This window comes from Apteryx mantelli, chromosome 3, assembly GCF_036417845.1.
Source record: "Apteryx mantelli isolate bAptMan1 chromosome 3, bAptMan1.hap1, whole genome shotgun sequence".
NCBI classification, from domain to species: domain Eukaryota; kingdom Metazoa; phylum Chordata; class Aves; order Apterygiformes; family Apterygidae; genus Apteryx; species Apteryx mantelli.
The window spans coordinates 2,431,753-2,456,055 of record NC_089980.1 but is presented as its reverse complement, the minus strand read 5'-3'; the positions used below and the strand labels follow the sequence as shown (position 1 = coordinate 2,456,055).

The following is a 24,303-nucleotide window of genomic DNA, read 5'->3' as shown; positions in this document are numbered from 1 at the left end:
GTTGCTGCAAGACTATAACAGCACGACTCGTGCCTTCAAGATCTTGACAGCTATAACGAGACAACACGACTCTTATCAGTAGGCTGAAAGTGCTGCCGTTTGCTTCAGTACTAATTAGCTCCTTTTACCCTGAGTGTGTGGCTACCTTACGTACATGGCTTTCCTAGACAGCTTGTTCTTCCCAGTGATCAAATGGTTTAAAGACGTCAGTTAAATGACTGTATTGAAGGTAAAAGGAAGAAAAAAAAAAACAGTTTCTCAGCATGTGGTTTATTTGGGATTTTTCTTATATTCTCCTTCTATGTCATATACATTGCTACTGCGACTGTCTTCCCGGGCCGTTCAGTCTCGCTCGGCCCAGGTAGCGTGCAGGCTGTTCACGGAGGGTGTCCGCAGCGAGGGCTTGCCTGGCAGTGAACCCTGATGGATGCTACAGTTGCGCTGCATATCCCCAACTGAGAACCAAAAATGGAGCTTTCCTATCTTGAAGGGGCAGGAAGATGTCTTTGTTAGGCTGTTTGTCCCACCCCTTTAAGAATTAGCATCTGTTTACGTTCCCCACAGGAACTCTTCAGAGATTCACTCCTCTAGCAGGGAGAACTGAGATGGATTTGCCCCATACTTGCTGCATCAGGGAGACCCGTTAGGATCTGCGCGAAATGTGAGCAACTTGTACCATGAGCATGTTCCCCTCAATGCAATCTGAAATCAAAGCAAGAGTCTCTGTGATTCCCACGGTATCTTGGTCTGTGAATTTTGTAGACTACATCCCTGCTGGTGTCGCAGAGGAGTGATGCACTTCACTCGTAAGAGAGAAGCACCACTATGTTTATTGCGGTAAGACAGCGACTTAACAAAGTTCAGTCGTAAATAAGAATGATTTAACGAGGTTCAATTGGCAAGGTTCACTCAGTTATTTACTGCATGAAGGACAGGGTCAGATGCACGTGCAACGGAGGCCCTCCCATTGAGTCACGAGGTTCAGAAAGGACCCTCTTGCTTTCTAAACTCCTGAGAGGAGCCTAGGTACGGCTGGATCCAATCTTAGTCCCAGACTTGGTTGATGGTTCATGTCTAAAGGAGTGTGTGTGAAGGGGACCCTCCCGTTGAGTCTCAAGGTTCAGACTGGATCCCCTTGCTTTCTAAACTCCTTCGGAGAGGAGCCTAGGTGCGGCTGGATCTGATCCTAGTCTCAGACTTGGTCAACGGTTTGTGTCTAAGGGATTATGCGCACAATTAATCAGAGATATAACTCAGCAAAGTTTCGCAAAGTTTGCAAAAGTTCAGCATGCTGTTAATCACTTACAGAGGATCTGTCGCGGGTAAGGAATCTCTCAACCTCGAGGAGCAACCTTGAGAGGTGTCCCTGCTCAAGAGGAGGTTCTGCAGTGCAGCCCACTGCCGTGCAGGAGAGCTCCATGGGCTCTGGGCTGCCCCCTATTTCTGGGGGGAAGATGATTGACTCACAGTCGTATTTGCATGCTAGACAGGTCTTAGTTGGTGCAGGCTCAATTAGCCCCTGCCTACGTGCTGTTTACAGGGAGGCCAGGTTGAGGGGGAGAAAGCACACTGGGGGGAAAGGAGCACACCGTCACAGCTGGATAGCTCTGTTTAGCCCTCAGGATCTTAATGTGGTCATTCGGGGGTCTGAGGAAAATCCCCTGGAAATAAATGAGGACCGCCTTCAAGATTATTGCAGAATATTCAAGAACAGGGAAGATGCCAGCTTGACTTGTAGTGACCAGGACATCTTGTTTTTACTGGTACGATGTGCTGCGTGGTGACACCCCTTACACCCAGGAGAGCGTTCATTAGATAGAATGGCTACAGTTACCAGCACGCCTGTTCATTTATTTATTATTTGTTTTGAAATGTCGTGACTTTTATTATGCAGAGCTTAAGTTGACATCTATAAAATCCCCACCAACATCCGTGCTCAGAAGAGCACATAGGACTTTGTACAGCATCATAAAAGCAGACTGGAATAAACCAATATAATATCATAAACTCTCTTACAAAAATTAGTCAATCAAAATGAAGGAGTCCGCTAAATAGAAGATAGGAGATTTAATTAAGGATCTCCAAATAGAATTATGAATCTAACTGCAGGTTTCTACATTTGGAAATTTCCGTCATAAAGCACCTCCATTCATCTGTCCTTACATGCATTGAAATGTATTGTCAGAGGGCATAAATCTAATCTGACTCAAGGACTTTAAAGGTCTGTTTCTCATTTTAGATAAGAGTTTCTTGCACGATGCTGGTTCCATAGAGAGACTTTACGCTGGGCATGAATTACATCCACTTAAAAAAGCCATAGCATTAAGAGACCTTAGAGAATATAAGTATAATGGTCAGCATCTTTTTACAGCATTCATTTTCCTAGCAGTTAGGAAGATTCCAGAATTGTTAGAGTTAATAGTAGAGAAATAGGAGAAACTATTTTTGCCAGCGCTCTGAAATAGGACCTTTTTATAGATACTGTAGAAATGAAAATGAAATTACTGTTTGTTTCACTGAATTCATGCACAAGCATGACTGGAGGATGTGGCCAGAAAACACATTTATAAATGCAGGGCCAGATGCAGAGCAGTGTAAATTAGCCATCCCTCAGCTGCCTCCCTGTGGTTTACACCTGCGAAGGCTATGACCCACAGTGTTTGAAACGCACTCCAGAAATGGGAAACAGAGATTTGAGGAGACAGTTCTACGGAGACTTCCCAGGACTGTGGAAAAAAAAAATAATTGGAGTTTTAGCATACGGAAGATGTTACCACCATGTGACTGTTTTTAATCTGCCCTTTCAAATGCTATTAATGAAGTTAAATTACTCACTGGCATTTTTTCATCTAAGATCTGAATTCCTGTCTCGTTCAGCCCACAATGACCACAATTCCTCGTGATTTCTGTGGCTGTGGAAGGTGTCAAGTGAAATGAACTGCACAGCAATCCTATTTTATCCTCTATTGCATATAAATTGCCTGGGTTTTTTGCTCTTAAAGCATTTCTCTGCTGGAGCAGTAACTTAGGCATTCATCCTCCAGCCTGAATGCACGCAGAGCTTTAGTGTGCCAGGAACCCGTGCTAGCGGGCCACCAGTGTGGTGGGTGAAGCCATGGTGCTGCTGGTGGTCAAGCTAGCAGTGATCTGGCTGCTCTGTGCTGTCGGAGTAGCGTTTTGCAGAGCGACTTCGGTTGCTCGAGTTGTCTTTCCTTGAACGAGTCAGCCTGGGCCAAGTTAACGTTTCAGCAAGGACAAGCCCGTTGTCCAGCCATCTAAAACTCCTGGAAACCCCCCGTATGAGGGTTGCCAGCAGCTGGTCTCTCAGGGGGCACAGGCACGTGGTCATATGGCAGAGACCTTCGTGGCTGGTCAGTCAAATGATGGGGAGGACCCACAATGCTGGGCAGCACCTGGGGGCTGCGGTGCCCGATGGTGCTCCTCTGCACGCTGGACCATTGCATCCCTGGTGCTCTTGTTCAGCGTATCAGGCTGTTTTCCTCTCTTGAGCAAGGCAAGAGTCCCAGGCCTGGGAAAATGAGTAGCACATAATGCAAAAGGAAGGAAGAGAAAGCGCTGGGAATAAGTGTGATGACAGAGCTCTAGCGTACGAAACATATTTTATTACTGCAGGCTCTAGTGGAGGATGCTCGGGTGTGTGTATGGGAGGGAATTCAGGGGGAAAAAGATATCAAATAGTCCGCAGGGCCCTTGAAAAACATTTCTGTGATCCATAAATACTTGAGACTTGATTTCTCTTTCCATTACTTTGACACCACTTTTTCTCAAGCCAAGGTCTCTTGGACTACAGGTAAGCTGTAATGCATCAAACTGATGCACCATCTCATGCATGCGGGAAAACATAAACCAAGGGAATGTTCCAAGTTTTGCCTAAATTTTGAGTAGGAAATGAAAACTGTTGTGCAAGCAATCACTGTTCAGGATGGTTGTGGGATTTTTTTTCCCCCTAAAACTCTAGGGAGTTCTTTGATTAGAAAGAGTGAGAAAAGGTGTAGTAGAGAGACCTTATTTTTGGATAGTAATAGCTACACCTTAAGATCACATCTTGCTTTCTTAGTACTGCAAAGCAGCCTGAGTATCAATGATGATAACATTTATTGTCATAAAAGCTTTTCTTTGACTGATGTTCTTCATAGTTGCTAGTGCTCTAAGGGTTAATCTTGGTAAATACAGGTTGAGTGTTGTATTTCAATTTTCCTGCATAAGAAGGGAGTTTTACAGATGGCAGAAAATAAAAGTAAAGCTTCTGTTTGTTTGGAGTCACGAAGAAACATGACTTGTGGATGTAGCAGAAAAGTGCATTTACAAAGGCCATGCGTAAAATGCACTCTAGAAAGGGAGAATCAGATTTAAGGAGACCGATCAGCTGTGGGGAACTGCTGAAAAAATGGATCACGATTTAGGTGGTGGAAGATGTTACTGCCACATGACTGTCTGCATCTCCTCCAGCATTATTAGTTAAGGAGGTCAAGGAGTGACTTGGTGTTTGGGCACTTTTTGTGGCTGTGAATCCCTTTTACATACGAATTTCCATCCACTTGAGGCCCCTGTGGGCTGTACAGAGAAATGTCAGTTCTCTTAGATTCAAAGTCAGAGGAAATCATTAAACATCTAGTCTCAACTTGTCTGTAACACAAGCTGTGCAGCTGCCTGTTACCGTTGGTAGCCCAGTAGCTTTACTTCCCTTGCAGTATGCCAGATCGTGATTCGAAGCCATCCGGAGATGGAGTATTCCCCCTGTTCCCTTGGTCCCAGGTGTTTGATCACTATTAGAAATGCGTGCCTCATTTCTCATACAAAGAGAGAGTTTCTAGCTTCAACTTCATTGTGGACTTCCCGGGTAAATCGTCCCTCTTAATGTATCATTAGCAACTCTGCAAACTGCTCTTCATCAGCAAACCCTTCTGCCCATGCAGGGCTCTACCTAAATCAGTGAGTCTAGATATGGTGTTAATTTGTGAGCAATTTTTAATTCTATGCGGTTGGTTAATATAGAGATGTTACATAAATATGATATATTGAAGGTTTTATTCTTAGGCATCCAGTTTTCCTGGCGTATAGAGAGCCCTTTGAGCATCTATTGAACATTGGGCAGATGGGCAAAATCCCCTCTTACAGACCGGGCTGCTTATGCCTTCTTAGCACCTCCTGATGGTTTGCGGTGCCGAAACGTGCAACCTTACTCTGGTGTTACACCCACGGGAAATATCTTTACCTTGCTGGAACCAAAACAACGATCCCAAATGGAGAGAGAGAAAAGTGTCACACTTTGCTTTGCAGGATTAGAAATGCTCTGATAGTCTGCAAAGGGTTGGCAAGAAGGGTGAAGTTTTCCAAAGTGTCCCATTATATGAGCTTCTCTGTTCACCTGATGACTGTGCTAAAGCCTGTCCTCCTCCCAGAGCTCTTGGAAAGCTCGGGTCTGGGCTCCTTGCACAGTCACAGGGTGGAAGGTACTTTCTGTAAAGCAGAAGGGAATAAAGCAGGGCTCTCGTCCTTCCCACATGCCTAACGCTGCTTTTCGCTTAAGTACACGAGCTGTCGGCTTCTTGCCTTCAGAGGTGAGCCTGTGCAGCGCTGAGCTGCTCACACGACGCTTCTCAAAGTGTATGAAAGAAGCACGTGCTTGAGAAGAGCCGTTCTTCGTTTTCACTCGTCTTCCCTCTCCTGCTGCCTCATGACTTCCCCTAGTCAAAACGTTGAGGCCATTTCCACCCGCCAGTAGCTGTTAACAAATCCCTTTGATACCCCCAAAGCCTTTGGACTCTGTAGGTGCGCTGAAGGCCAGAGGTCTGTGACTTAGCGTGGAAAGTGCTGCCCGTGACCTTATTATACCTTTTGCTTTTCAGATTTGGCCATCATCCTCCACCTCTCTAGTGCCTTTCCTTCAAGCAGCCTCAGAAAGCCAGTGCGCTCCCCTGCTTTGACCTCCTCATCGTGTCCTAGCCCGCCTGGGGCCAGCTTACACCCAAAATGACGGGCTTCACCCTGACACACACTGTTAACGTGGCGGTCGCACACATCCTGACTTGCTTGCTTTGCCTGTTTCCCCAGGTCGTTGCACTGTCGTCGTGGAGTCTCTTGAGAGATTCAATCTACTATACACTGTCCGTTGTTGCACTCATTGTGGTAAGTTTTTGAAGGTTACTGTGCATGTTATTCCTCCGTGGGAGTTCGTGTGTCTGCTGCAGCCGCTGAAGGGGGTCTGTTAAGAAACCGTAATCTGGTGGCTAAGGTCCTGGCTCCAGGAGACATGTGACTTTTCTGCTTAGGGAAGAACATATTTGCAATCTCCCTGGTTCTGTCAAAGAGTTTGACCCAAGGGTAAGTGATGGAGGAAGGTCCTGAGAGCCTGGAGCAGTCGCTGGGCAGGGACGGAGTACTGAGCGGAAACCCCATGCGACGGCCCCGCTTCCAGCTCCGACGTGGACGTGTGGTTCTGTCTTCTCCACGCAGCAACCCTTTCTGTTTTCTACTGGCTCTGCTTCCCAGAAAAGTCCTACCTACCAATAAGGAGGCATCATTTGTGCCCAGAGGAAAGAGATCCTCAACAATCACAAAACGTTACAGCATGTTAGATATGTCCACAGATATTTGCGTGCACAGGTCTTATTCAGTGCACACCATCAGCAAATCATCTAATGAAGGTTACAGTTTCGGTAATTCTCAGTGCTGCTCTTAATCCAGCTTTCAACAAGCTCCATAAGTACTCTGAATCTCTCAAAATCAGGTCATACAGTGAAGAAATGTTAGTACGAGTGCTTAAGACACTGCCATCAGCTTAGCATGACCTTCGCAACCAATACAAAACAAAGTCAGGAAATGCAAAAACTGAGTTTTCTGATAGCAGGTACTGCTTTGCATGATTTTTTTCCTTGGACATGAAGACCCTAGATTCCCCAGAAGAAGAAGAGTGATTTTGTGGGGTTAACTTTCATTTGTAAGCAAGAGGAAGGGAACTTATAGTCAGAAGATGAACACTTGCATTTCTAAAGTTGGTGCTATTTTTATTCGTCGCAATTTCAACACTGTGTTTTGTTTTGCCTTCACTCTGCAAGTGCCTGTATACCACGTGCATATTCTGTAGGTACAGATGCCTATCTCTGAAATCTCCGAGGGTTTGCCCCAACTTGTTTGTACTTTTATTTCCCACCTTGCAAGGTCAGCCTTTTAGCATCTTATGAAAAATAACTTGTCTTCATTCTAATTCATGCATCGATGCTGCTGCTAGAATAAAAGCTACATAATTATTAGCAAAGAGCTGCGAACCAAAAAATTCTTTTTTTGTTTTGACAGCTCGACAGTAACATCATACCAAAAAGTGTGTTCCTAAGCAATAAACTCAGCCACTCCTACTAACTGTAATAAATTGCACTGTATGAGCATAAAGACACGTATTCAAACTAGCAGTCGTTCTCTTAGTTTACTCCAAGGGAAGCACAGATATGGGCAGCTGCCTGGCATTTAACCTCTTGTTTTCTGGATTGGGTGTTTCATTTATTGCCTGGTGGCAGACAAATTAAGGATCGTTTGTTGACCTTGTCATTGGTTTTTCAATTCTTCAAGCAAGGCAGCATTTTTCATGGCCAGTTCATCCTTGTGTAGTCCGCTTGCTTTGGTATGCTGAGAATCGTTCTCATCTTCTTTTGTCCAGTGCATCCCTGAAATTCCTAGTTACATACCGTGTGTAACTCCAATTCATAGCGCTCATTGAATCGACATCTCCGTTATCCTAAAGAAACCTCTGCTCTCCTGTACTTTATTTCTGTGTAAGCTCTTCTTTGTGGTTACAGAACTGCAGCAGGCCTTTTCCTTTGGGACTGCAGCCCATAATACCAGGATACTGTTATTTTTTTGGCTTAGCTTCTCTCCAGATCTGCGCCCACTCTTCTGCTGATCTTACCACCAGTGAGGTTCAGGGTCCGTAATGCCGCCGGGGAAGGACTGCACGACTCTAGGCGTTAGCCACGGCTTGGAGGTGTTACCAGAGCTCTTGTTCTGCTGTTACAGCATTAAATGGCTAACCGTGGTGTGGGAGATGTGGCATGACCTTACTGCTGTTCAGTGTTACTCCACAGAAATCATTGCAAACATCTTTTAAACGTCCCTAAAGAGAAACAGCCAGACAGGAGGAAGGGAAAGTGGATGAAATGGTGCGGCGTTCAGCTCCAGGGTGGTGTACCAATCCTTTTGAATGCAACAGAGATCCCCTGTTAATCGCAGATGAGGATTTCCCCTTTCGGAGTCTAAACGCTGCTTCAGTTTAGGAAATTTCTCCCCTCCCCGTCAGTCATCGAGGGACCTGCAGCTTCACAGCGACTCAGATGTTTCGTGTCCTTTCAGGGCAGAATCAAGTTGAGGTGGTAGCACATTATTATTCAAATACTGGCTTTTTGGCACCCAGTGTCTCCATTTGGACAACCCCCCATGGTCCATGCAGAAGGTAGCACGATTCGCACATGGTCTCCCCAGGGCTGCCAGCCCTCCAAAATAGCACTCAGGGGACGGCGAGGGAAACGGTCTGGTTTGTCCGCTCTGTGGAAGTGAGTGAGAGGAAAGTGGCCCTTCAGCTGGGACAGGAATAAGCTGTATCGTTAAGAGCTGGCATGAGCTGCAGCAGGACTTGGCTTTCTGTTTTGTTGCTTTGGTGTCAGATTTTGACGTGTGCAGAGACCGTTAAGTCACATACTATCGATTCTTTCAGCGAAAATCTGAAGAGAGAAAACCACAGAAGACCTAACATCCTCCTGGGAATAAAAAGCAAGTGCCAGAAGCCAGGTGGCTGCAGAAAGGCCAGGACTTCCCTGTCCCACACCCCTTCTCCCAGGGCACGGCTCCCTTCCAGGGCAGGCTCCCTCTTGCAGATACAATATAAGTCAGCAAGGATTTCTCTGAGAGGAGTCCAGAATACTCTCCGCACATGAAGGAGATGCTTAGGAGATGGGGACCGAGACTGTGCACGTCTCGGCTGATATCAGCTGCACATCACCGACAAACAGCTCTAGAGACACCGTCCACTTCTGTGGCTGCTCTGTGATCCGAAGGGAAGCACTTGCTCTCTTGCTTTCAGAAGATGTTCGGTGAGGCTGGAATGGCTGGTTATTTCACATTGCCACAAAGATAGCTTGTTTAATGAAAGATAAGAGGGAGCTTGGCCAATTATAGGTGTAGGCTTATCAGCCGTATAAACTTCTTTGTTCTTATCCTATCAGCCATCAAAGACTCCTTTAGCCATTTTCCTGGGAGATATGAAGAGCTTCTTGATCATTACATGAAAAAAAAAAAAAACCACACAAATTGTCCTGCGTTAGACCTAAAAAGCCCCACGTCGCAACTGTTACACTGGCATATAGGTGTATTAAGCAATATCTAGGCACACACAGGACCCAGCTGAGCAGGACAGTTGAAAACAAGGTCTAGTCCATTCTTGTTCAGCAAAATCCATAAATACATAGATATATTCTTTGCATCAAGTTTGTCAGACTTCTGTAGGTCTTCAATTTTAGGAGCTTGAACACTTTACTGTATAGGAATAATTTTCAAGGTCAAGGCATTGAGACTTGCCTGCAGTCAAAATATGATCCTCTGCCTTGAAGGGTGGTGTTACTTGCAGAAGGTTCCTCGCCTGTTATTTTAAACAGCAGATTGTGGTGCACCAGGATGAGTTGCACGCCACTGGTGTCTTGCCTACTCATAAATATGCCTGTGAGGAAATACACTCCTTCCAATGTTAAGTATTTTAAGGTTATGGATTCAGCAACTTCAAAAAACCTTGATATTCTGCTGTGTAAATCAATGTGGCTTTGTCTCCTTCCATTTGCACTAGCAAAGGAATTGCAGTGCTGTCACAGTAAATAGCAGAGCAGTAAACTCACCTGTTCGGTGCTCCAGGCGAGGTGATAAGAATGAGTGAACCCTGAATCACACAGATTATAAGCAGATAAACTCCGCTTATCACATTTACCTCACCTTGATTTGGCCTTATAATTTTTTTGCCCTTAAAATAATATCACAAAGCTGCCTTGTCATCCGTTAAAGCTTGTCAAAACTGTTATTTCTTATTACCCTTGAAAGGAAAAAATCCTGGTGTTTCTTACCTTGGAGGGACATGGTCAAAGCCACTAGTGAAGAAAATGGGATTGGTGCTATTTCTAATCACAAAGGTCACTGCACATGTTTTCGTGTCCTATCACGCCAACCCATTGTAGCCCAAAATAGCCATTGTCAGATGAAATCATGGTGAGTGGGAGCCGTAACTTATAACATGCATAATGTTCTGCAGTCGTGTTTTCTACCTGTAACAGATATAACCACAGTTTGGTGCTTGCTGCCAAACAGGAGTTGCTATTTACAGGCTGTATAGCTTAAGGGAAGTATTTCGTTGTGCTTTCAGAAGGTCGTTTCCTTTCCCTTGGTTTTCTCTGGAGCTGCTTCCATGGAGGTGCTTTCCTAATGCAAATGCAGCGTTTACATCTCTTCATGCAGCACCAAGCTCAAAGCACATGCAGATGCTTCAGAAGGACCAAACGGAAAGTAACCTCCTCATAAAAGTTGAAAGCTGGGCAGAGTGGCTTTCCAGGCTGTGAAGCTGTAGGGTTGCTGTGGGTACGATACTAGCGCAGACCCTCAGAGAGGCACAGCTTGGCCATGATGAAGTGTTGGCCCCCATCTAGCTACCGCTCGGCCATGATGAACTGTCGGTCCCCATCTGCAGCTTGGCCACGATGAAGCATTGGCCCCCATCTGCAGCTCGGCTCTGATGCAGCATTGGCCCCCATCTACAGCTGGGCCACAATGAAGTGTTGGCCCCCATCTAGCTACTGCTTGGCCACAATGAACTGTTGGACCCCATTTGCAGCTCTGCCACAGTGAAGCGTTGGCCCCGGTCTGCAGCTTGGCCACGATGAAGCGTTGGCCCATATCTACAGCTTGTCCACAATGAAGTATTGGCCCCCTTCTGCAGCTCGGCCACAGTGAAGCATTGGCCCCCATCTGCAGCTTGGCCACGATGAAGCGTTGGCCCCCATCTGCAGCTCGGCCATGGTGAAGCGGTTGGCCCCCATCTGCAGCTTGGCCGTGATGAAGTGTTGGCCCCCATCTGCAGCTCGGCCATGGTGAAGCATTGGCCCCTATCTGCAGCTTGGCCATGATGAAGTGTTGGCCCCCATCTGCAGCTCGGCCATGGTGAAGCGTTGGCCCCTATCTGCAGCTCGGCCATGGTGAAGCGGTTGACCCCCATCTGCAGCTTGGCCGTGATGAAGTGTTGGCCCCCATCTGCAGCTCAGCCATGGTGAAGCGTTGGCCCCCATCTGCAGCTCGGCCATGGTGAAGCATTGGCCCCCATCTGCAGCTTGGCCACAATGTTGGCCCCCATGTACAGCTTGGCCACGATGAAGCGTTGGCCCTCTTCTCTTCCAGGGGACGCGCTGGTCACAGCTCGGCATCCAGTTTCCCGCACTGCGTGCTGGGGGAGCCTCATTCGCAGCTGTCCCGTAGCCCAAAAGCGGCGGTTCGGTGCTCGGGGAAGGGACATGGCTGTGCTGCTCGTGGGCTGAGGCCAAGGGGCAGCAGGGCCAGCTCTCCAGCCGTCAGGCCGACGCGCCGCGACAAAGTCCCACGGCACGGGCTGAGAGCCGTGCTGAGATGAGTGCCCCGCTCTGCAAGGGATGCCCGGGCGCGGCAGCCCTCTCGACCTTGGCGCTCCGCTCTGCTCCCAGCATCCGCTGCCGGTGGCCGAGAACATGGGAAGCACCCAGCTGTGAAACAGGACAGCCATCTACCGGCCACCGGCAAGAGTTGGCCTGCAGTGCTCCTCCTCAAACGCTGAAAACCAAGTGCAGACCGCTTCCATCGCCCGGCAGTACTTTTTCCCGGGCACGCAACATCTCACGCGTGCCGGAGCAGGGCACGTTCCTCACCAGGGAGCCTTGCCCGGCGTTATTACGGCAGCATAAACGCTGGGCTCCAGAGGGGTGGAAACGGCGGTAGCAGCGGGTGTATTCGGCTTGGGGTGGTGTCACATGGGGCCGTTGCGCGGGTGGTTTGGAGGGGGGACAGCCCGCGAGCTGGCCGGGGCCCCGGGCTGGACGGGAGGGCAAGGCAGGAGGGTGGCTGCTCCGTGCCCCGCTCGGCTCGGCGGCTCTTCCACCCCACCACCGTGCTTCGTTTCTAACGTGCCTCTTTTTAAACCTTGCCTCCGCAGTTTATTTATGACGAAAAGGTTTCTTGGTGAGTATATCCGGCGGTGAGTGCCTTTTCTTGGCGTTTTGTTCTGATCGTGACACAAGAGCTGCAAAAAATGGGGTTAACAGGAAGAGGGGGAGAAAGCTAAAGAGAGAGTGACCACTACACATATAAATATATATATACACAAATATCTTATACATTTGCAAACGTCCCTACATATACCACAGTTGCTATGGCAGGCTAGGAAGGCTCCAAAGACTTTTAAAAATGAACGTGCTTTCCACTGTTTTGCTTTCGTCCTTTGTTTTGAGGGCATCTCCGGGCTCGGAGAGTGCCGGGTGGTAGCTTTGATTTCGCTCACAGCCAGGATTATTTGGATTGCAAGCACTAGGGGGAGTCAGGCTTTTTGCGGTGCATGTTTTCTTAAACTTGTTCTCGCTGGGGGATTGCTGTTTAATTTCACGGAAGGATTTCTAAAGCGCCGAGTTTTGCAATGGCTTGTTTTTCTTTGGTTTTGGTCTTAAATAAAATCGCACCGAGGCCCAATTGAGCTTGACCGTGCCCTTCTACTAAGACGCATCGACGAGGAAGCTGGGTGCCGAAGTGCCAGAAGCGGGGGATGAGATATGGGCAGGGTTCGTGCAGCATCTCGGAGAAAAGCCGTCTTAGAAAGGCAACGAGCCAAGCGTCTTAGCGCGCCGCAGCCTCCGAACGGGGGATTTCCGCAGCGCTTGCCACGGCCAACCGTTTCTTCACCCGTGCCCTCTCCCGGAGACGCGTTAGGGCAGGCAGAGAGGGTCGAGCCCTCCCGCGAGGTTGCGGCACGCCGGGAGCGGGGAAGGGCTGGATTCGGGCAGCGACGTCTCTGCGTCCCCCCCCTCTGACTTGTGTCGCTTTGGCTTGCAGGTGGGAGTCCTTAGTCTTAGTGCTGATGTACGCCATCTACATCGTCATCATGAAGTAAGTGCGCTGCGTCCAGGCGGCGAAGATCCCTGCTCCGATGCCTTTCCGGGGCCCGCAGCGGTGGCCCGGGAGATCTGCAGGCTGGAGGCCGGGTTCCCGTCCCACCGCCAGGTCGCCCCTGGCCCATTTGCACGTTTAGGTGTCATTTCTCCTGGCGGGCGAGGTGGGACGGGGCCCTTGGTCTCCACTGCACGCATCCAAGGATGGGACATCTAACGGTGGAGACGGCTTGCCAGCTCTTACCCCAGGAGACCTGGCCCTGGCTCGTGCGGTATGTCCGCAGCAGAGCGGAGAACCGAGCCTGTCTCCAAGTCCCACCAAAGCTGCCACCTTCTGACCTGGCCACTGGTCTTCCCCTGGTCTCCTTAGCATCCCTACGGAGAAATAAAAGCATGGGAGATCTGCTTCTCCAAACCCCATGGCAATTCGCTGCTCCTCGCTTCGAGACCCGCGGCGAAACCGCAGCACTGCCCGCGCTGATTTTCTGGGCGTCAGTAGGGGAAACGTGTCCGACCGGTGCGACTCCTTCCGCGCGAGCTCGTGCCGGTGAAACAGCCCCTTCTGCCGTTTGCCCCCGCTCCTCCTGCCTTGTTTGTAGAAGCCGGCGGAAAGGAAACCCGGATTTAAACGGGAACATTAAACAAAACCTGCCAGCTGCCAAGCGCACCAGTGGGTCTTGTCTCAACAAGTGCGATTGGAGCCTTGTTGTGCAACGAGGAGCAGGGTAAATATTATGAGAGCAGTTCTCGGAGAGAGCGGCGAAGCAGGCCGGTTTGCAGGGAACGCGAGTCAGAACGCGTCCGACTTCTGGCGACCGGCAGCTTTTCCCTTGCCCGTGGAGCGCAGCTTCACCCCGGTTGCGACGTTTAAATCCGGGAGGGATTTTTTTTGGCGGAGCGCGATGCTGGGGTTCGCCCGGCTGTCGCGGGGCTGTTCGGAGGCAGCTGGGGAGGTGGTCGGCATGGCTAGGCACTCGGAGCGAGCCGCCCTGGCTCACCCTGGTGAGATCCTCAGCTCACGTTTGGGGTCCGACACCCTGGCTCACTCAGAATGAAATAAGAACCAAAGGTTTGGGGGGTTTTTTTTGTTTTTTTAGAGTAAAGACAGAACTTAGCATATGGTCTTGTGGTTCTCTGGTACGGCTTCAGAGGCAAAACGACACGTGTGCTCGGCTATCGTTAGGGGATGAAGAATAAATTTGGACAATGACAAGTTAATCGTTATATTTGCAGCAAAGAGCACTAATTACATATAAATGCAGAACCACACGTGCCGTTAAGGTTTCGTTTCTCATACGCTCCGTAGCCTTCTGGGCACGGCAAGATTGCTTTGTACGTAACGTAGCTAGGGCTGCAGCCTGCTCTAGCTAGGTTTCCTTAAAACCCGAGGGCTTTCCTTCCCTCGCGTAGCTGGGTCACGCAGGATCGAACTCCAGGAAAGGGGGAGCGTCAGGAAAGCCACCTGGAAGGAGCAAAGGCGCACCTGCGGTTTGTTTTGTTTGCCTAGGTACAACTCGACCATACATCACTGCTTCGAGAGGAAGACAAAAAGCGCCGCGAATATGGTGAACGGGTTGGCCAATAACACAGAAATGGATGATAACAGCAACTGCGACGCCACGGTGGTATTGCTAAAGAAAGGTAACTGTTCCAGTAAGTCACCCTACTTGCTTGCCTCATTCCGAGTGTTGTTCGAGCTTGTCCGTTGGTCACGCGGTGGTGTCTTATCAGCAATGCAATGGGAAGAGCGATGGCGCTTTTGCAAGCCGCGGCGGTGGGCGCCGGCAGCCCGACGCCGGGGTGACGGCCGTCCCTTTCTTGCCGGCGGGGCAGCTCCGGGATTTAATGCATTTCCAAAGTGACGTAAAGTGAACGGGGGGGGAAAAAGCTCTACGTAAGCCAGGGTGCGTGTCCCCAGGAGGGAGGGAGGGGACTCTGCGCTCGTGCAGGCGGTGTGCTTGCACTTCGCACGCTGCCTTGCACGTGCCTCGCTTTCCCACGTACGCGGTCTCTAAGCGGATGGTTTCGCTTTGGCCGAAATCCTCTCCCGTTTGATTTGAATCACGATCACGTACATAAGCGGTTACGTTGCCTCGGCGTAAAGAAATCGCCCTCTGCGTAGCTCAGCTGCAGCGGCTGCGTGCGTGCGTTTGCAAACACACGTGAAACTACGTGCGCCGATCCTCAGCAATAACAGCCCCTTCCCCCCCAAAAAAAGTCACAGGTTTAACCCAACGTGCAGCCGCGTTTTGTCTAAAGCGGTCGCAGGCTTTGGGTACAGATGAGCCGCCGCTTTCGTTGCACCGGACTCGGAAGACTAACAAGAACAGGTCTCCCGTTTCGCCCAAACAGCGGCGAAAAGGCACGGTCCGTGTGCGGTCAGCGGCTTCGTAGGAAACGCGGATGGGGCTTTTTATTGCCGTGATGGACTCACTTCGGCACGAGTGCCGCGCGTGAAACGCCAGCCTGAAAAAAGTCACGAGGAAAAGCTATCTGGCCATTTCCATTGTTATGACTTGGAAAGACCCCACATATTTACCCGTACTCCGTGGAAACCTTCCCAGTCAGAAAAAATTGGTGCTAAGGCTGAGGAGATCTTCTGTAAGACTGCTGATAACGGCAGTAAATAGCAACACCGCGAAACATGGCTAGTGCTCAGTGTTGGTTTTAATAATAAGCTTATAAAAAAAGCACAGCTACGTCGGGGAAGATCTCAGGTTTCCCTGCTGCCAAGCCTCGGTTGTGGCCCATAACTTACAATCCTGCGTAGCATCCGAGCGCCGAAAAAACCCTGGGCTTGTCCCACAGGGCCGATAGACGCCGATAGTTGTGCTCACTAGTCTGAGGCTTTGACCTTATGCCTATGCCCCAGCTAGAGCACGTTTCAGCTGCCTGCCCTGTGTGTCCTTTCTCCTCTGATGCCTCCTGGCAGGTCGTTCCCAATGGTCCAGCAGGCACGCTTGCCGCCAGACCTGGTGGCAGCTTCTAGCAATGGTCGGAGGGTCCAGAATACAGGAACCTCCTTTGCGTTTGCTCTGATACGTTAGAGGGACGCAGCGGTCATTGCCTCAGCCAGTTTACAGTTAGTGGTGGGTGAGGTCCGTATCCTCACACAAGTGCAGATCACCGTAGTGGAATTAATGCAGCTTTGCTGCAGCACCGTTTCCTCCTTAGGGGAACAACTGTTGGTGGAAGCAATGATCCGCTTAACACAGGCCTTTGATGAAGCGCGGAGAGTAGATTTAATTTTGTAATAATGAGCATGGATGGATTTGTTTTAAAATGGTGATTTATTTTAGAAAGAAATGCCACCTAAAGGCAGAAATTAAGGACAGAGGAAGCATATTTTGAATGATGGTAGCAGAAGGAATGGTTTTTACGTGGGGCCTCTGGAACGCGCGGATTTGTCCTTCAGAGACCCATGCAGGACAGAGCAAGAGGCTGGCTGAGGAGGGCCTCAGTGTCTCCTTGTTTCTTGGCTGCAGGGAATTTCCACCGTAAAGCCTCGGTGATCATGGTGGACGAGCTGCTGTCTGCCTACCCCCACCAGCTTTCATTTTCTGAGGCTGGGCTCCGGATCATGATAACCAGCCACTTTCCTCCCAAAACCCGTCTCTCTATGGCCAGCCGCATGTTGATCAATGAGGTATGTTAAAAATCTTTCTTTTTTTAATTTCTCTCTCGCTTTCCTTCTGAATTTGTCTCTTCCTACAGCGGCGTTCAGGTTGAAATGGAACTCGGTGGCTTTTCGGGATCCCAGATGGCATTTTCCCAGGTTTTATCCTTCTGGCAAGGGCTCTACTAAATCATCCATTGATATCTGTCCCCATGGAGATTTTAGTGAAGAAAGCTCGAAGTGGCCCAAGTTATGCTACCTGCAGCTATCGCTTGCAATGGGTACCACCAGCGTTGGTCTGACGTTAACATCACTTGCATTTATTTTATAACCTGGTATTCCATTGGGTCTGCGTTTAGTCTGGCCCCTGATCTTGGAATACCCCTGTATTAACTCTACAGTTCTTGGTACTTCTTGTACAAACGTTTTATCGGTGTGAGATTTTTGTCTAGTCATCTGCAAGCCAGCATTGCGTTGTACATGGTCAAAATCTGTCCCTTTTGCTTTTAAAACCCAGTTTTTAAAGAGCTCTGCGCGTGTCTCTCTCTCTCTCTCTCTCTCTCTTCCTCCTCATCTCTTTAAAAAAATCTGCCTTTCAGCATGAATTTGTACCTGTATTTACAGAGGCAAAGGCTGATCAACAGCAGGGCTTACACCAATGGCGAGTCAGAAGTAGCAATCAAAATACCTATCAAGCATGTTGTTGAGAATGGAACAGGTCCAAGCAACTCCACCGAGCGGGGTGTGAATGGCACACGGCGAGACGAAGACATGGCTGAGGCCGGGAATGAGACGGAGAACGAGAACGAGGATAATGAGAACAACGAAAACGATGAGGAAGAGGAAGAAGAAGATGACGATGATGACCATGAAGGGCCATATACGCCTTTTGACCTACCCAGTAAGAAGCTCCTGGGTTTGTGTTGTTCCAGAAAGCAAAACTCAGTTTGGGTATGCCAACGAGCATCACAGACATGTGTTGGGGTAGAAGTGTCTCTGCGAGAGCTCCTATCACTCTGTACCTCGCAGTTTAGTTCCTGGTCACAGGTAAAAGACGGAAGGAACTGAGCAGAAAGCATCAGAAACCTCTCAGGACCTCTGGCCTTGGGTTCACCTCAGCCACAGGCTCGGGAGCTCCTGTGTTGGCCCCACAGTCATCCTGGGCCGCTGTTGCAGTCAGTGGGGAGAGGTGGCTACCTCCACCAGGTGATTTCTGCCCCCAGAAACCTGGCTGACCCTTTGGAGAGGCCCATCTCTCTCCACTGACTGCAGAGGGAACGGAGGGTGGTGGGGCTATGGAAAGGTGCCTGAACGTAGCTCAGATGCATCTGGGCCTAGGCCTTATCTTCACTGGGAGATGAGGTTCACTCGTGTCTCAGTGGTATTTAATACAAGGTGTGGTCCCAGTAGAGATGAAGTAGTGACGATGCTGATGTGAAGTGGCAGATTAAAGAAGGTCTTGGCCTCCTGTGTGTCACTCTATTAACGAGGCTTCTCACAGGGGCTTCTCACTCCTTCTGGAGGGCTCAGAAACAGTCAGAATAGTTGTGTGACTTATGAAAAAGCACATATGGCTTCGGTTGCTGGATCAGATCTCTTCCTATAACTTGCTTCTTATTTGATACCTCTAAGAATTTGACCCAGGGAAGATAGCAAGTGTGGGCTGACCTGTTGCTTATAAAGCTCCCTGGGATTTCCTGGGAAGGCAGCTTCCGCTCCCCCGGTGTGCTCTCTGCCCCCTCCTGCCCTCTTTGCCCTCACGCTGTGCTCTTCTGAACAAGTGTCTTGTCATTAGCCATTTGCATAGCACTTAGGCTGAGGGGGCCCTGGCCTCTTGCTCATTAAAATTAAAAAAATGCTAACATGCTAGACTAAAGCAGACTAGAATTATGATTTTTTTTCCCCCTTTTTTGTTTTGCAGCTGGCAAGACTGAAATCTTGAAGTGGCTCTTCACATGGCCGTTGAGTTTTGTCCTGTACTTCACAGTGCCCAACTGTAACAAACCCCACTTGGAAAAATGGTTCATGGTTACCTTTGCTTCTTCTACCCTCTGGATTGCAGCTTTCTCCTACATGATGGTGTGGATGGTACGTACCAGCTAAAGCAGGAACCGCAGCCTGGGAAAGGCAACAGAAATGAATTGCCAGCTCCATGAAACGCATAGAGACCCCTGCATACGTGAGCTTTTAAATGAGAAGCCTTAAGGCTGCAATCATTTCTATTAGACCTGTCAACACTGAGCGAACAAAATCTCGGCCTTCACTTGATGCGGAGTTGGGATTTCACACGGGTTCTTTAAGCTGGGAGTAAATACCACTTGCACCAGTTTAACACCTCTTTACCCTGCAGAGGCGGTGTAGAGAGGCCCTGGGGCTGGTACGAATCTGGCCTCAGCTGCTTTTCCTCTCCTTGGAGCGAGCAAGTTTGAGAGCCAAGGGCTGTGAATGACGCACCTCACACCCAGCACCAACATAAGCATGACGTTCAGCCAAACTGCCGCCCACCTACATAGTCAACAGGAACTTCATGTGATTCTAGCTCATTATCCTCAAGGTAGAAGGGGATAAATACAAACGAACACAAAGAAATCTAAGCATAATTGGCCGGTTCACAGGGAAGAAGAGCTTGGTGCGCTGGTGGGGTCATTAAGCCTGTAGGCTTGTTGCAGGCCTCCTTAGATGATACATGCGGGTGAGAAGTTTAAGTTGTCCTCACTGGGATTACTGTAATATTGCAGTGTGGATTGCGTTTCTTTTGGGGAGGTCGAGACTCTTCAGCAGAATCAAACAGCGTTGGGGTGTTGGCATCAGGAGAGGGTCGAGGAAGGGAAGCATGGATTCGGGTCTCAGCAAGGCACCGGCCAGGCACAGAGGCAGCTCACTAAAGCTAAAATACTGGCCACTGCTTCTTCCCCGTCTGGGAAGGGGAAGCAACAGAAAATCTTCACTGCTTACACAATGCACTCCTGTACTAACGAAAGGCAAAAATGAATGCCAGGGTTTTCCCTAGGAACTAATCAAACCAGTTGCAGAAGGGGTTTTTTTTCCTTTTTTTTTTTTTTCCCAATAACCCTTGTTATCCTGAGCAGGAAATGAAAAGTCAGTTGTTTTCTCCTGCTTTTCATCTGTGAGGATGAGGTGTTTCCAAGGAAAAGCTCTCCCAGCTTTCCATAGCTGAAATACCAGAGTCCGCAGGGTCACCGCGTTGCCTGCAACATATGGTTCACATTTCTTGGAGTATGCTGCAGAGAGTTCAGAATAGCAAGTATTATCCCCGATTGAGCTTTTCGCTTCGCTCTGTGCAATTAAACGTGGCTAATAGGAAATCTGGCGTCATTCAACAAAGGCCTCCAAAATTTCAAAATGCAAATCCGGCCAAAGAGCGCTTAATTTATCATAGACCGCATAGCAAAGAAACAAAAGGAATTAAAGGAATCTTCTCTCTGCTAAGAGGAGGTGCTCGCAGTGTCTTGGGGATATGTCCCTGCATGTAATATGTTCATGTAATATAATTAACTTCGGGGTTATTTTAGTGTCTGTTTAGCTATTACTTGTATGTTGTAATGCCTCGAAGCATCAGCCAAGACGAGGAGCCTGTTACACCCAGTAGTTGACCCCCATAAAGCCTCTTTTCCAGGTTAATATCTGGAAAATTGTGGATGAAAGGTGTAAAGCAGCTTACCGAAAAGAGTACGTAGCAGGTCAGTACTATCCTCTGCCAAGTGATGAGTGTACCGAAAAAGCCTGTTATTGCTTCTCTTTAAAAAAAAGAAAAAAAAAAAGAAAAAAAGGTCAGGTTGGACTGAGCGATAAACCTTGCAGCATTGGCCCAAGCTGGTCTGTGATTTTGCTTTTCGCAAACACCCTGACGTTTTAATTCCTCTCTGTAGGTTACAATCATTGGCTACACCCTGGGTATTCCAGATGTGATCATGGGCATCACCTTCTTGGCAGCTGGAACCAGCGTGCCGGACTGCATGGCCAGCCTTATCGTAGCAAGGCAAGGTAGGTTCCTCGCACAGATGGCACATTGCCGCTGAAGTGTTTTGGGGTGTCCTCTTCCTCTTTAGGCGGCACAGAGGAGCTCCGAATGCAAAGACCTTCAGAGCCCTTTTCCTGAGGCTGAAATTTAAAACAAGCGCAAGGAAGAAGAATTATGTTGCTATTGCAAAGCGGTTAACAGTTTCTTAATGACAGCGTGGAACAAGTTTTGGCACCATTGCCAACTCCAAGCTTTCCCAAAAAATTTACAAGTTTTTTTCTTTTTTTTTTTTTTAATATCAGCTTTGTAGACTTGTGTAGAACATGGTGTAAGCGTCTTTCAGGTCACTTTCTAGCTTTTCCCCACAGTCACAAGGACTGGAAAACACTTTTTTTTTTTTAGGAGAACTTTTTTTTTTTCCTTATGACTCTAGGACCAGGTGCTTTAAGAGAAAAAGAAAGTTGGGAACACTGCTTTGGGGAATGAAGAAGATGGTTCTTCATGAAACAGTTGGCTACTTAAGCATGTCAGTCAAATTAGAATAACTAAAGATGAAATCTAATCAGTCTAATCAGAAACTCGTGAGTCACGGTTGCAGTAAAGCACCAAAAATGACAGTGAGTGTGACAGAGGGAGAGCCAGCAGGTCCCAGCCAGCAGAGCAAGTGCCAGGGTCACACAGCAGCTGAGGATTAGTTGAGGGAAGTTCTCAGATGATCATAGGAAGGGGATCCAGCCCCTCCAACCATGCTGGCCTGTGTGATGGGGAGAGGGAAGGGGAAAAGAAAGAGACTTAACTCTGTGCCTTAATCCATGGAAATCATCTGGATTCACTCAGATTAGTGTATTCTCGTGGCTGATTGTACCTGGTTTCTGTTCCTGCAGGTATGGGGGATATGGCTGTGTCCAACTCCATCGGAAGCAACGTTTTTGATATTTTAATTGGCCTAGGCCTCCCGTGGGCTTTGCAGACCCTAGCAGTGAATTATGGTTCATACGTAAGTCCTATGTTTGGTTGCATGTTCTTTCTTTTTTTTTTAAACAGGCTTTTATATAAACCGGTTAGATCCATCCCAAAAAAAAAAAAAAAAAAAAAGGACGTTTCAGAGCCTGACCATCATTAGGAACCATGGCAGAGCCTTCTTCTTTGAGAAAACCTGCCCAACGCCAATGACACCTCTCTTTAGTTCCCAAATGATAAAACAAACCCCCCCCCAAAGCTGTTGAAAGCTTCATTCTGAGAGGGAAGAGCAGGAGACACTGTGAAATCCCATGGGGAAGTCAGTGTTGCTCTTGCCGTTAGCTGGACAACGCTCAGCCAGCAGTGCAGGACAGAGGAGAGATTCTTGATGACAATCACTAAGTGATCGCTAAGTTACAGGCTACAGAATCATAGAATTACAAAATATCTGAGGTTGGAAGGGACCTCTGGAGATCTTCTAGTCCAACCCCTCTGCTCAAAGCAGGGCCAACTACGGCAGGTTGCCCAGGACTGTGTCCAGTCGGGTTCTGCCTGTCTCCAAGGATGGAGATTCCACAACATCTCTTGGCAACCTGTTCTGGTGTTCGATCATCCTTATAGTAAAGAAGGTTTTTTCTTACTTTTAAAAAGAATCTCCTGTATTTCAGTTTGTGCCCATTACCTCTTGTCCAGTCACTGGATACCACTGAGAAGAGCCTGGCTCCATCTTCCTTAGTCCCACCCATCAGGTATTCATACACGTTAGTAAGATCCCCCTGAGCCTTCTCTTCTCCAGGCTGAACAGTCCCAACTCTCCCAGCCTCTCCTGGTATGCCAGGTGCTCCAGTCCCTTAATCATCCTCGTGGCCCTTTGCAGGACTCTCTCCAGTAGGTCCATGTCTCTCTAGTGCTGGGGAGCCCAGAACTGGACTCAGCACTCCAGGTGTGGCCTCACCAGGGCTGAGCACAGGACAAGGATCACCTCCCTCGACCTGCTGGCAACGCTCTTCCTAATGCACCCCAGCATGCTGCTGGTGTTCCTTGCTGCAAGGGCTCACTGCGGGCTCGTGTTCAACTTGTTGTCCACCAGGTCCCCTGGTCTTTGCCTGCCAAGCTGCTTTCCAGCTGGTCGGCCCCCAGTGTGTACTTTGCATGGGGGCTTTTCTCCCCAGAGCAGGACTCTGTGCTTCTCTTTGTTGAACTTCATGAGGTTCCCCTCTGGCCATCTCTCCAGCCTGTCGAGTCCCTTTGAATGGCAGCACAGCCCTCTGCTGTGTCCGCCACTACTCCCAGTTTGGCATCAGCTGCAAACTTGCCGGGGCTGCAATGCCCACATGGAAGAGCAGCAGGTGGTAATAGCCTGAGGGCTGGAAAAGCTTTGTTTAGTCCTTCTACAACATCCTGAATCCGATCCCCTGGCAAGCAGCAAACCTTCCTAGAGGACAGGTGAGGTCAGCAGTTGGGGCCTCCATCCCTCAGAGCAGGGCATCTCCCACTACTGACACTTGCCGCTTCCTCCTGGTGCTGCTGCAGGGATAAGAGTGAGCCCGCACAGATGCGTCCTTGGCCAGAGCTCCTAGCCCCAGTCTGCTCCAGCGCACCAAATCTGTTCTGTAGCTGCAGTTCTTGAGGTGGAGCAGGAACCGTCCTCCTGGTGCCAGAAGTCACCAGCTTCCAGCCTTCACCATCCTGGAACTGTCCATCTCTCAACCAGATACGCACAGACTCTGCCTTCCCCTCCTTTGGTACAGCTGGGGGTTTCAGGCTCTTGAAGTGGACAGATCTTGGAGAAGATCTGGTTGACATCTTTCTCATCATCTCTGATGCTGCACAGTCTGCAGACCTCCTCCCACCGTGCCTTAACTTAATGACATAGATCCTCAGCGAGGACACGTCTCCAGCAGGCTGCAAAGCCATCTCCTGCTGCCGCAGCTGCCACAAGAGGCTCCGGGGATCCCAGACCAGCAGAGCTGCATCCTCCTGGAGCTCCATCTGGGTTGAGGCCTTTGACATTGCGGGGACACTTGCTCCAACGGCTGCTGGGGACCATGCCCCATGGCGCATCGCCGCCGTTGCTGAAGATGTGCTGGCCAGAGCAGCGATGCTGGCCCCTTTCTGTGCACCTGCAGCACCGACCGCTGCGCTGGTACTACAGTTTAGTAGTTACATGGGAAAGGGCCCACGAAGTGCTGGACAGCTTCACTCCTGAGGTTTCCTACTTCTTTGCACGCTCAGCTTTGCAACTGCAACATTTACTCTTTAATCAGTTGGGGCTCGACTGTAAATTGAGAAATAATACTTGCGATAACAAGAAATACAAGATCTCATGAGCCCCTTGGGCTCCAGGGGAGCGTGGAGGGCTGGATAAGCCTCAGAGCAATCCGGAAAACACTGTCTTGCTATATCTATGGATTGCATTTGAGGCATTGCTTTGAGCATCAAAAACTACTGAATATCGTAGCATCCCTGGTACACTCAGAGCCCTCCCAACCTGAATCAGCCTAGGATACTACGATCCTATGGCAAAAGACCTAAAGGAGAGGTATCAGCGTAAAGGCGCCCTTTTGACAGAGCTG

At 49.0% G+C, this 24,303-nt stretch overlaps 1 protein-coding gene across 3 annotated transcripts in view; it reads left to right on the top strand.

Moving 5' to 3' along the window:
* The window catches only part of SLC24A3 (solute carrier family 24 member 3), a 247,865-nt gene that overhangs the window by 200,211 nt on the left and 23,351 nt on the right, over nt 1–24,303 (top strand). For all 3 annotated transcript variants that reach the window (XM_067292621.1, XM_067292622.1, XM_067292623.1), the window contains 9 exons: nt 6,076–6,150; nt 12,224–12,249; nt 13,114–13,167; nt 14,677–14,822; nt 16,655–16,815; nt 17,410–17,686; nt 18,707–18,873; nt 20,676–20,790; nt 21,652–21,764. In XM_067292621.1, the coding sequence (XP_067148722.1) occupies nt 6,076–6,150; nt 12,224–12,249; nt 13,114–13,167; nt 14,677–14,822; nt 16,655–16,815; nt 17,410–17,686; nt 18,707–18,873; nt 20,676–20,790; nt 21,652–21,764 (1,134 nt within the window). The remainder of the gene's footprint in view (nt 1–6,075; nt 6,151–12,223; nt 12,250–13,113; nt 13,168–14,676; nt 14,823–16,654; nt 16,816–17,409; nt 17,687–18,706; nt 18,874–20,675; nt 20,791–21,651; nt 21,765–24,303) is intronic.